The 13,267-nt window shown below is 40.0% G+C and overlaps 1 protein-coding gene across 1 annotated transcript; it reads right to left on the bottom strand.

The window, feature by feature from the left end:
* Window positions 1-5,530: 5,530 nt before the first annotated feature.
* Window positions 5,531-6,220, bottom strand: LOC138884285 (uncharacterized; the record flags this gene model as incomplete). Its single annotated transcript, XM_070165383.1, has 1 exon — window positions 5,531-6,220. A coding segment is annotated over exon 1 (690 nt), but the record flags the coding sequence as incomplete, so codon positions are not given.
* Window positions 6,221-13,267: the final 7,047 nt, after the last annotated feature.

The following is a 13,267-nucleotide window of genomic DNA, read 5'->3' as shown; positions in this document are numbered from 1 at the left end:
AGGTTTGCACACTTCAAACAGACTGAAAGATAAAAATCTGGATTACAACACTGGAATGATCCAGACAAACTGAAGGAAAATCAAAATAAACTACCAAGACTCCTTTCGAATGGGGAGAGGAGTGGCTTTCCAATTATTAAGCTTTGTTTCTGGCCCAACGAATTGAATTTCTGCATTGCTAGGACCTTCACCACTTTCCACCATGTTCACACCATCAAACAACTTTTCAAACCTTTCAATTAACTCCTCATCAGGATTAATCATAGAACTGGGAATTGTTGTTACCGGGCGACTTCTGGTATCGGACTTGACAAATGATTTGGAAAGACATGGGACTGGCTTTGGAAGGACCCATGTCTTCTATTTTAGCTTTCTGGCCTTTCTTATGTCTGCGGCAGTGGGCTTGAATCCCAAACCAAATGTTCCCAAGTTTTTAGGAAGAGACACCGGCTGTATGATGCTTTGCAAAGATGAGCCCAAACCTTTACCTAGTACAAAACCATTCTTCAACATATCATAGGCTACCATGACTGATGCGGCGGTTATCTTTGGATTTGGAATGTATTTCCCCTCCGGAACTTTCTCTACCAACATCGTGTCCGAAACCTGGTAGACCCATGGTCCCTGGTCATCTTCCACTTCAATGACTGGTACAATGGCATTGCCGCGAGCACATAAACTGTCTTCCCCATGCACAACTATTTCTTGTCTATCCCATTCAAATTTGACTACCTAGTGTAGTGTTGATGGGACTGCTTTAGCGGCGTGGATCCATGGTCGACCCAATAGCAAGTTATAGGAAACAGCTATATCCAGCACCTGAAACTCCATTGTGAACTCGACTGGCCCTATCGTCAGCTCCAGCACTATGTCCCCAACTGAATCTTTACCTCCGTCGTCGAATCCCCGCACGCAAATATTATTCTTATGGATCCTTTCATCTTCTATTTTCAACTTGCTTAGAGTGGAGAGAGGACAAATGTTTGTGCTTGATCCGTTGTTAACCAATACCCGGGTCACCACAGAGTTTTCACATTTTAATGTGAGGTAAAGAGCTCTGTTGTGCTCAGTACCTTCTACAGGTAATTCATCATCAAAAAACGTGACTCTGTTTGCTTCGAAGATTTTGTAGGCTATTTTTTCCAAGTGATTCACGGAGATCTTATCGGGAACGTGTGCCTCATTCAAGATCTTCATTAAAGCTTGACGGTGCTCGTCCGAATGGATCAATAATGACAATAGGGAAATTTGAGCGGGCGTCTTTCTTAATTGTTCCACGATAGAGTAGTCACGCAGCTTCATTTTCCTCAAGAATTCTTTTGCTTCTTCTTCAGTTACGGCTTTCTTTATTAGTGCTGGATTATTTTTAGCTCTTCTTAACTCCTCGGGAGTAAAATACCTTCCCGAGCGAGTCAGACCCTGTACTTCACAGATTTCTTCTTTGACTTCCTTCCCTTTGTACATCACCGTTACCCGTTCGTAATTCCATGGAATAGCCTTGCTGTTGATTATTGGTAACTGGGTTACTGGCTTGATAATAACCCGATCTGCGCGGGCTCCTTCCACGATTATGATGGGTTTGCTGGCCGCTCCCGGTACAATCACCTTCATCCCTTCATGTTTCGTTGTAACTTTGCTTAAAGACCCCTTCTCAACTGCCACAGATGGCTCAACACTCTTTTTGCTCTGCTTGAACACCAACTTCTCATCTGCTGATTGTTCATCTGTCTTGACTCCACTAGACCGAATCATCATGATGGTCTGTGATGGCTTCTCGGGTTCTCCCTCCGCATGCACTATTTCGATCATATTTGCCTCCTGATGGGCTGACATCGGATTCCTATTGATATTGGGTGCTTCGGGAGCTTGAACTTCAATTCTATTGGTATCAATCGGCTCCTATATCACACTTTTCAAGTGCCAGCACTTTTCTGTATCATGACCCGGAGTACCAGAACAATACTCACAGCTGATAGTATAGTCAAGATTCTTTGGAGGAGGATTTGGCAGTTTGGACTGTATCGGCCTTAGCATATCTAGCTGTTTTAGCCTGTGGAACAGACCGGTGTACGATTCTCCCAATGGAGTAAAGGTTTTCTTTTTCTGCAACCTTTCACCCTTGAGTGCTTGACTAGGCCTGAAACTTGGTCCGGGAGTGTTTTGGTAGGCTCGTGGATGTGGATAAGTATTTGGTAGGACAAGAGCACGCCATTAAGTGTGGGCAGGAGGTTGGTTGTATGCTTGTGCATGGTGGACGGAAAAATGAGGTTCTGGTGGTGGATAGTAGTATTGGGGTGGATTGTGGTGATAAGTTTGTTGGTGGGGTCGATGTTGATTGTAGTGGTAAGGTGAACCTCTGGATCCAGACCAAGTTCCTGAATCAACCATTGTTGTTTCCTCTCTCTTATTCTTCCCAATCCCTCCTATGCTACCTTGAATAGCCTGAGTAGTTGCTTTGATAGCCGAATAACTCATGATTTTATTCGACTTGAGTCCTTCTTCTACCATGCCCCCATCTTTACTACTTCGTTGAATGACTTTTCCACAGCTGAGACCAAATGGCCATAGTAAGTAGGTTCCAAAGCCTGTAGAAAGTAATCTACCATCTCACTTTCCTTCATTGGGGGATCTACTCTTGCTGCTTGCTCCCTCCATCGGAAACCATATTCTCTGAAGCTTTCACTGTGCTTCTTCTCAAGTTTAGTCAAGGACAGTCGATCTGGAATGATCTCAAGATTGTATTGGAAGTGACAAGCAAATGCTTGCACCAGATCATCCCATGTGTACCATCTCCCATGGTCTTGGCGGGTATACCATTCCAATGCTGATCCACTCAAACTCTGACTAAAGTAAGCCATTAACAATTCATCTTTTCCTCCAGCTCCCCTCATCTTGCTGCAAAAACCCCTCAAGTGGGCTACTGGATTGCCGTGCCCGTTGTATAGATCGAACTTGGGCATCTTGAAACCTGCCGGTAATTGCACATTCGGGAACAGACATAGGTCCTTGTAGGCCACGCTGACTTGCCCTCCCAACCCCCGCATGTCTCTGAATGATTGTTCTAAGCTTTTAACTTTCATGAACATCTTCTGATGTTCGGTATTTTTGACTGGTTTATCAGCTTCTATCGGGATTTCAAAGCGAGGAGTATATGAATGGGTTTCTGGAGCTTTGAAAGTGGGCTCCGAAGGGTAGTATTGGTTGTCCTGGGCCTGGAACATAGGCTCTCTAGGAGATTTGTGGAGTGTAGCTAGTGGAGGTGCTACGATGATAGGAGTTACTAGTAGAGGAGGGTATGGAATTGATTTAGGGGGTGGAGATTGTGGTGTATGAGAAGTGGTGCCCCGGCAGTGCTGGTAAATGGGAAAGCTCGGGGATAGATCGGTGGCAGGATGATCCTGAGTTTGAGCTGGTGGTGGGGTGGAAGCAGGGTTAGCAGGGTAAGCTGGGGGTGATTGTCCTTTAGACCAGGCCTGATACATCTCGGCCATATGTTGCTTAAGTTTAAGCATCTCCTCTTTCATTTTACTGATGTCTAACTCCTCTACCTCAACACTTGTATCGACATCCGGGATAGACATGATTTCTGGTATTGGTCCTTTTGATCTGGTTTGGTAATGATAATGTGCCAGTATACTTTAGATAAACTAACTGCTTGAATTCTCTGGAAAACAACAAACTTGTTAGTTTTAGAGTTTAACACATATGCAATTACACGTTGGTATGCAATGCACCTAGGCAATTAACCATTTTCTATCATGTATTTGCTCGGTTGCTTGTGTCATCCCAGCTTTTCCTGACCTTTCACTTTTATTGTCACTCACGCCTATCTTTTATTTCCCTCCCCTTTTATTCTTTTCTTTTGGTTGTGGTCGAATCTTATGAAGATTGCCTACGTATCATGACCCTGTATGAATCAGACCGAGCATAGTTCTGGTGGAAACAATTATTAATACTCTTATTTATTTTTAACAAACGAAACAATACAAAGACAGAAATGACATTACATTTGGACAACACTTTAAGAGAATGGTTTAAAAGACTCAACATGGACTTAAACTAAAACATGATTATTATATGGAAAGTTCCAACAACTATGACTACGCTTCACTCCACAGTTTTTTGTTTTTAATCACTGGAACATCTAATCACAGTGGGGCTTGACCCGGCTGAATTCCTAGTGTACGGTACATTCTTTCTAACTCCATTGCAAGATGACGGGAAAAAGTAGGTGCATGCTCTAGAAACCTTTCATAATCCATCCCTTGGCAGTTTACATAACTTCGAGAAGTATAAACGGCCAAATCATGGATTTGTGCTCTGAAATCTTGGAGATTTTGGCCTTGGTTTTGCAATTGTTGTTGGCGAGTGGTGGATATATCTCTTATGTGGTCTTCGCGATCTAAAGCTGACTCCAATTGAGCTCGAAGTCTGGCCTGATTGAGTCTTGCCTGGGCTCTCTCCCTATCAATATCTGTATGCTGATGTTCTCTATTGTACCTTCTCATTTCTTCTAACTGTGCATGGAGTTAAGCTTCTGAATGTTTCCAATAGTCCTTCTCTCTCTTGAATTGAGCCATTTCTTCTTCACATCTCATTACTTGGCGTTCCTTACTAGATTTGGCCTCCTCATTTAACTGTATGATTTTCTCCTTAGCTTTGTCTAACGCCTTTTCAGTCTTTGTCAAGATGGAGTCATAATATTGCATTTTTTCCATCAGATTGGCAATGATTTTCTGATCTTTCCAACTTCTCACTAGCGCTTCAGAGGCTTTCTTCATCTGTTGAAACTGAGCGCGGAGAGTTTTATTCTGGCTAATCAGACTCTTCTTTTCACCTTCTGCTTCTTGTGCTTGTAAGTCTCTCTCCAAATTGAGGTTTCTCAGGCTTTCTTCTAAGGCACGAATAGTTGCTTTGTACCCCTTCTCCTTTTCACCCCAAGCCAACCGTTCTTGGATTTTGTCATCAAAGGCTTGAACATGCGGTCTTTCTATGGGCCTTCTAGGATTAGGTTCTGGTGCATCATCCACACGGGATATTTTCTCAAACCACCTAGCATAACCCGGATTTATCTCGCCTTTCGCAGGATCTGGAACTTGGGTATCATCTTTCAAGTATCGACAACCATTCCAAATCCGCTGGACTAAAGCCTCAGGGAGAGAGGCTTCGGGGTGTAGCTCAATCACTTGCATACTCAAATCTTCATCATCAGGCACTACTTGGTATCTCCCTAGCTGTCTTAGAACTCTCTGTGGCGCATACGGCTGGACGCTTCTTAAACCTAACAGCAACAAATAACTCTTCAAGGGTGACATGTGTATCACCTCTCTTACCGGGAGCCATCCCAAAGTCCACTCAATTTGACTTGCCATTAAAGATCTTAAATGGGATATCCAGGCTTCCACCCCTTCTGGAGATTTTAATCTTTTATTCTTTCTTCATAACTCTCGATGAAATTGTCCTTGCTTGGACCATACTGCATGAAGTTGGGGTGATGTCGGAGATGTTCAGTTAACCACATTTGCAACAAAATATTGCACCCTTCGAAGAATTTTGCCCTGGATTTACATAAAGTCAACGCCCGATAAATGTCTGAGAGAATGATCGGGGCAAGGGTGTGATGTTCCTTGGTAGTGAGGACTTGTACGACTCTGGCTATGCGAATATCAATCGTCCACTCTTTGTTTGGGAAAACCATGATTCCCAGAAAAGCCACCATGAAAGCGAAGCGTCGGTGAATCTGCCAGGTGTCCTTGTTTTGTTTGTTGGTAAGAACCTTTTCATGAATTTCAAATCCATCCGGCTTTCCGAACCTTGAATATAGGAAGTTGAAAGAACAACACCCTTTGACAACATTGCTTTTTCTGATTTGATTACTGATATTCAGAAGACCAAAGAATCGGTGTACTGAGGGAGCCTTTGGGAAGATAAGATTCTGGTTTCCCAAATCTCCGTCAAAACCGGAATATCCAGCTATTTCTTTTAATGTGGGAGTAAGCTCGAAATCAGAGAAGCGAAAGACATTGTGAATCGGGTCCCAAAAGGTCACTAGTGCCGTAATCAAATCATCGCATGGTTTAACTTTCATAATATCTGTGAGAGCTCCCAAATACTTAATGACCCATTTCTGACCATCTCCTCCTAACTCATACCACCACATCTGAAGCCGAAATAGAAACTCATCTACATCTGTGAACGGTGGGTTCTGGATGGTGCTCATTTTGTACCTGTGAGTGATTTTAATTTAAAAACCCAAAATCAAGACTCATTTTGAAAAAATCATTAAAAAAAATTCATATATATAAAAAACACTTCGTTGAAGAAGGGTTAAAGGTTGTGTTTGCTAACCGACAATTTTTTTATTTTTTTTTTTGAAAAAAAGACGACCAAAGGCAGCTGTTTTTGCAAAAATAGTCTTCCGGCACCCTTTTGGGGACGTTCGGCATATTTTGGACAAGAATGACATCGCCTTACTTATGACAACACAATGACATTTATGTCCCCACATTTTAATTATTTATTATCTATTTATTTATTTATTTTTTAAATAATTGGGCCCGATGTGGGTTGTCTACGTATCTCACGTCCGGCGAGAATCAAACTTACGTAGTTCGTAATAATAAAACCATTTTTAAAAGAAACACGACATTTCCTTTTCTTTTCAAAATTTCGACAGATTTTCAAAATATTTTGGAAATTATTTTTTTCGAAAACAACCAATTTTCTTTCTCGGTTCTCACATTGATTTTCCTTTTCTAACTTTTTCCTATAAGCTGGTCAACATGCAAATCCGAAACAAATGAATGCACAAGTAGCAAGTAAGATGCATCAGGATGGTCTTTTCATTTCGGGTACACCTGTCCTAGACAGACCCAACCCCTGTGTTGAATCTCCGAAGTCAAATGCACGTGATGCAAACAAACGTTCCTACTAGGGATCCGGCATGAAACTGAGTTATTCTAAGTGTAAAACCTGGGGTATACTGTTCTAGACCTGGCTTACCCAAGCGGACAACTTGAGCTGAAGTGGGGGCAACGTACCGGGAGCACGAAAGTCTACCCGGCCTAGTTACTTGGCCCAACTTCGTTCTATTTGGTATGACTTCTAACAGAAAGGTGGGCAACGCACACGTGTGCACCATAAATTCAGAAGACTCAGAAAGAAGAAGGGTTTCGTAACAGTTTAATATACAGTTCAGATAATATCAAAGCGGTAAAAAGCAACATTTAGCACATTAAGCCCAAACAAGTGAATAAACTAGATAATAAATAAAGCCAAATATAACAATTATTTTAAGCTCAAATTCTTAAACCCTGAACCAGAGATTCTGGGTTCGTTCCCCAGCAGAGTCGCCAGAGCTGTCACACCTCCTTTTTACACACCTGAGGAGTATAAGGGAGTTTTTCCAATTTAAGGACAATCGAAACAGGATTTATTTTATTTAAAATTCAGAGTCGCCACTTGGGATAATTTATGGCATCCCAAGTCACCGGTTTAAATCCCGAATCGAGGAACGGTTGACTCTGTATTACAATCCGCGAACACAGAAATCCGGGTAAGGAATTCTGTTAACCCGGGAGAAGGTGTTAGGCATTCCCGAGTTTCGTAGTTCTAGCACGGTTACTCAACTGTTATATCCGACTTAATTGTTTGATTTAGAACAATTTGAACCCGTGTGCATTTATCCTTTACCGATTTTTATTAAGAAAATCATCTTGAAACGGGTCACGCGTACGTGTACCCATTTGTTTGGCGCATCAAAATCATGTGACGCGAACGTTTCTACAATTAATAACATATTATTATTAAAAATAAAAATTGGCCAAAGTTACGCGTGCCTAAAACAAACTACGAAACATTTGTCATTTTTATATGATTAAATGGTAAGCGGCGCACCTCGGACTATATGAGCTAATTTAATTCAATAACCTCCGAAAACCCATTTTTTATTGAGAAGATTTGTTCGAAGTTGCGCGAACGCATACTCCGAATTATTTTTAGAATTATGATCATGTCACGCGAACGTGTCCACGACTATGATAATCCATTAAACGTGCCTAAAAAGTTTTACGATAATTGGTTATTTGTTGTCTTTAAATCATAAGAAATTAGTAGAGGGTCATGCATTTGTAATTTTGTTTGGCACATTATATCTCGATTTGTTCTAACTTCTATACTTAATTAGGAGAGTCATAACTTTTTATGTTAAGTGTGGAACACCTCAATTTATTAATGAACATGACTAATTGATTAAAAGACGTAAGAGGATTTTTGCCTATTTTTGTGCTAATGTTTAAGCTAAAATTTAAATGTCAACGGACTAGTAATAGGCGATCCATGTTTGATTACGAAAAGGCCCAGGCTGATTATAGGCCCAACGACCAACCTGCCGGTTACTACATGACCAGCGAAATAAGCAGCTGGGCTTGACGTGAGCCCAGATGAAAATCCCATCGCTGAAAGGAGTTTTGGCATAACTTGGCCAAAAAATGCAAGCCAGTTTCATGATCCAGTGCCAATGTTTGAGGCAAATTACATCATTCAAGAAAATCTGAGTTTGAACCAATTCTGGTAAACCTTGACTCAAATGCAAAGCATACTTTAATGTTAACGTATCTTCTAAAATGAATATGCAATTCCTAGTAAAAATTATTTCAACAAACGCAACAAACGATCTCCCTATCTTGCCAAAATAGAACATTTCATGCCAAAATAACAACAGGCCTATCATCAATCGTTACTGAAATTGAAATACTGAATGAATCTTCCCTAGAATGTCATTATCTTTCACACAAATAACCTAGCTATCAAACACATCCAATTCTTACTTCAATTTCCATCAGAATACCTGGAAGGACCTCGAAACATATGTATATGTTTGGCAATATGGTTTTAACAAGAAATTTTCACTCTATACTCAGTCGAAAGCCCTTTTGAAATGCAAGAAACTCATACACAAACAGAAGCAAAACTAAATGACAGTTTGACATCATTGGATCAACACATATTACATTAAGTCCAAATAAATACTCCCAGAATCAACTACATTCAGACAAGGTCCAAATCCATCACTTAAAACAAATGTAATATCAAGGAAAGGAGTATGCAAAATAAGCTAAACTAGGCAAACATGAAATAAATAAAGAAAGATGGCGTAATCAAACAGTAATCAACACTAATGTTTAATCATTTTAACTTCAACTTAGTTTACAGATCTGTACACAGAGGCTCAGTCAGGCATCATTTTCAGTCACAGTTCAAAAGAGTACCTGGAATTCGAAAGAAACAACACAGTAAATGATGAGGCAGCAGCAGAACAGTAGCAAGAAGCAATGTTTTAGCAGTAGAGACAACCAAGAAAATCAGCTTTAACCCAAGAAATGAAATGCAATACTCAACACAGCACGGCCAAAACTTCAAACCAAGATCTTACAAACTAAAATTCCATTTATTCTAAACCCAGATGAATCAGAAAGTATTTCAGAAATCGAAAACTTCAGAAGTCAAAGACAAGCTCAATGGAACAATAGTAGCTTTTTTTTAGTAGTTTCAGTTTTTCCTCACTTCTCACTCCTCTCTGTATCCAAATCTCCTCTTCGAATGTTCTCTCTGTATTCAATTCCAGTATTTTTAGAATGTTTTCTTGTCCCCTCCAGAATCTCTTCCAATGTCCTCTTATAGGCATTCAATTAATGTCATCTCATTACTAGTGTCCCTTCCCTTATTTTAATTATCCCCACTAACTTACTTTCTCTAAATTAATCAATTAGTGCCATTCCCATTATCAATTTCAGCTTTTTCTATTTTTTAAATTATCTATACTAGCTTAGTGCTTTTTTAATTAATTCAGCAATGCAATTTCTACCCTACCACTATTGAGAAGCTTCCTAATTCAATTATTGACAAGTTTCCTTAGGCTAAAAGCTTTTGTTATTTATCATTCCTAAGTTCTGATTTATCATAATTACAGTAAACAAAAGACTAAGACCTTCAACTCGATTGAAAAATCAAAATCAGCTATTAAATTGATTAATGTCATACATGAATATGAACTAAAGACAACGAACGGACATTCCACAATTTTAAACCTAATTTGACTTAATTAAATTGCTTAAAGAAGACGAGGCAGAAGTGAAATAATACCAAGAAAAAAATAATAATAATACTGGAGAACTCACCAATTCAACGGGTTTAGTTAGCACTCAAATTTTCTCCGATTTCATCGCCAAATGATGTTAGTCATTTGTTCTTTGTTAGAACAAGTGATTAACACCATTTTGCGACGAAACCGGGCCCTAAAATTATCAACAATCCATGAGTTAAATCTGTCTTTTGGCATGCGGACTCAAGATTTGAAATTCGACTCATTCCAACCAGATTCGAGGGAAACCAGATATGTATTGGGTATGGGGGGTCAAGGAGGTTATGGGGTGTTAGTTTGGGGTCGATTGGGTAACCTAGAGTTTGTGGTTCAAACTTCGATCGAAGATTCGACGAGTTTGGCTGTGATTCGAAGGAAACAGTTTGGGGATTTGGGATGGGGAGATGGAGGAGAATCAATGGTGTTAATTTGGGGTTGTCTGGGCCACCGGAACCGCCATGAGACGATTTTCGGTGGGAGGATAGCGGTGGTGCGAGGCGGTGGGAGACGGGGTATCTCTAGGGTATGTGAGGGGGGGGAGAGATGAGAGACGACGAGGGGGTTCGAAGGGGGGTTGGGGTGTGTTAGGCGTTTATATACTGGGGGGGTGGTCGAATTTACGCTGTTCGATCAAATGAGATCAACGGCCAGGATGAAGGGGAGGGGCTAAATGTCACCATTTGGTTAAGTGGGGGTTGGATCGGTTCTGGAAGCGGGTCGGGGTCGGGTTCTGGGCGAGGTTCTGGATCGTTTGATCACATTAAATCAAAGGTCCAGATTGAGACGTTTGGTTGAAGCTGGAGACGGACCGGGTTGGGGGAAGGTCTAGGCCGGTTTTTTGGGGTATTTGGGTGGGTATTGGAGTGGGTTTTTATTTGGGCTGGGGATTCTTTTGGCCTAGATTTGATTTCCTCTCTTCTATTAACTTTTTTCTTTTCTTTTCTTCTTTTTCTTTCAAAAATTAAAACTAAGATCCTAATTAAATTATAAAACCCAAATTAACTTTAAGAATATTAATTAACTCTAAGTAATAATTATCATAAATAATTAAATACTAAATTAAAAGAAAATCACATAATTTGACTAAAAACACACAAATATGTTATTTTGTGAATTTTTATTTTTGTAAAACACCTAATTATTAATTAATTCCAAGAACGTAAAAATCAAATCCTAAATGCAGATGCTATATATATTTTTTATTTTTAATGCATTAATAAAATTAAACATGCACACAAACATATGCAAACAATCATAAAACCACACAATAATTCCTAAAAATAACAAATAATTAAAGAAAAGACCTAATTTTGGGAATTATTTTGGAGTAGTTCGTATGAGGCAAAAGTCACGTGCTCACAGTTGCCCCTCTTTGTCCGGAAACATGAAGAGTTTTCGTGCAAAGATAAAGTGAGCGGATACGAGGGATTTTTGCCTGTTTGAACACTCCGTGGGAAGCATTTTTTGAAAGATTTGACTGAACCTCTGCTGCAAAGGTTTCCTACATATCCTTGGCTATCAAGGAATCAGGTCAATATAGTTCGGGAAGTTTTGGTAGCTGGGACTACCATGAAGCTGCAGTTTTACTGTTACTGATGTTGCTGCTGTTGATACTGCCTACTGACCTCCTTATTACACCATGACAAAAATGAAGAAGCTAGACTAAGCTATAATCTATGCTTTACAAAGATTTATTTTCAAACTTGATCTTGTGACTGAAGTTGCCTCGTTGACTTGTATTTTCCTCAGAAGTTCCTTTGTGGCTGACTTGAATGGTATTCTTTGAAATGCTTTCCTTTCTTCTCCAGGCGGGCACCTGATTGCTGAACCCTTTAAATGTCTTCCTTTGACTATTGTTTCCTTTCCTCTGTTCTCCAGGCGGGCTCCTGATTATTTGAAATTTGAATTGCTTCTTGCCTTCGTTCTCCAGGTGGGCTCCTGATTGTTGAGACTCGAAATGTATTCCCTTGTTCTCCAGGTGGGCTCCTGATTGCTGAAACTTGAATTGTATTCCCTTGTTCTCCAGGTGGGCTCCTGATTGCTGAAACTTGAACTGTATTCCCTTGTTCTCCAGGTGGGCTCCTGATTTCAAAAAAATAGACAAGAGCAAAGAAAATTTCTGCCCCAGTTTGGTAGCTGGGTATATATATAAGTGTAAACTAAATCATGTTACCAAACATCAGTAAGAACTTGAAAGCGGAAACTTGAATTGTACTCCCTTGCTCTCCAGGTGGGCGCCTGATTGATGACACTTTAACTGTTGTTCCTTGTTCTCCAGGTGGACGCCTGATTACTGATACTTTAATTGTTGTTCCTTGTTCTCCAGGTGGACACCTGATTGCTGATACTTCAACTGTTGTTCCTTGTTCTCCAGGTGGACGCCTGATTGCTGATACTTCAACTGTTGTTCCTTGTTCTCCAGGTGGACGCCTGATTGCTAATACTTTAACTGTTGTTCCTTGTTCTATAGGTGGACGCCTGATTGCTGATACTTTAACTGTTGTTCCTTGTTCTCTAGATGGATGCCTGATTGTTGATACATCAATTGTTATTCCTTGTTCTCCAGGTGGACGCCTGACTTCAACAAAAATAGACAAATTAAAAGAAAGTTTTCTGCCCCAGTTTGGTAGCTGGGCGTATTTGTGAGTGTTAAACTGAAGCACATTACCAAATATTAATTAGAATTTGAATGTTATGTCCCATTATCCAGGGGGGTCCTGACAACTCTTAACTAAACGATAATTTTAAATCTAAGCTATATCTTTTAAAGTCATGACTTCTGCTAAAAACTATGTTCCATTATCCATGAGGGTCCTGACAACTCTTATGCGAACTTTGAAACCAACTTATATTCCTTTTGGTGCACATTTGTCCTATATTTACTACTTATGATTGTTTTAGGGTTTAACCTAGGTCCCATTTTCCAGGAGGGTCCTGAAGTTTTGAATTGAGTCTTGTCTTAAAAAAATGAAAAATTCAAAGCAACTTATATTTTCACGAAGTAGAGCTTATGCTAGATCTTGTACTAATAAATGTTTTGAATTAAAGCTAAGTCCCATTTTCCAGGAGGGTCCTGAAAATTTATACGATCAAACTTGCATGGTACTTGCTTTCCTTACAGGATGC

This window comes from Nicotiana sylvestris, chromosome 12, assembly GCF_000393655.2.
Source record: "Nicotiana sylvestris chromosome 12, ASM39365v2, whole genome shotgun sequence".
Lineage (NCBI taxonomy): Eukaryota > Viridiplantae > Streptophyta > Magnoliopsida > Solanales > Solanaceae > Nicotiana > Nicotiana sylvestris.
The sequence above is the reverse complement of the archived record's forward strand: the minus strand, read 5'-3'. Positions and strand labels throughout refer to the sequence as shown.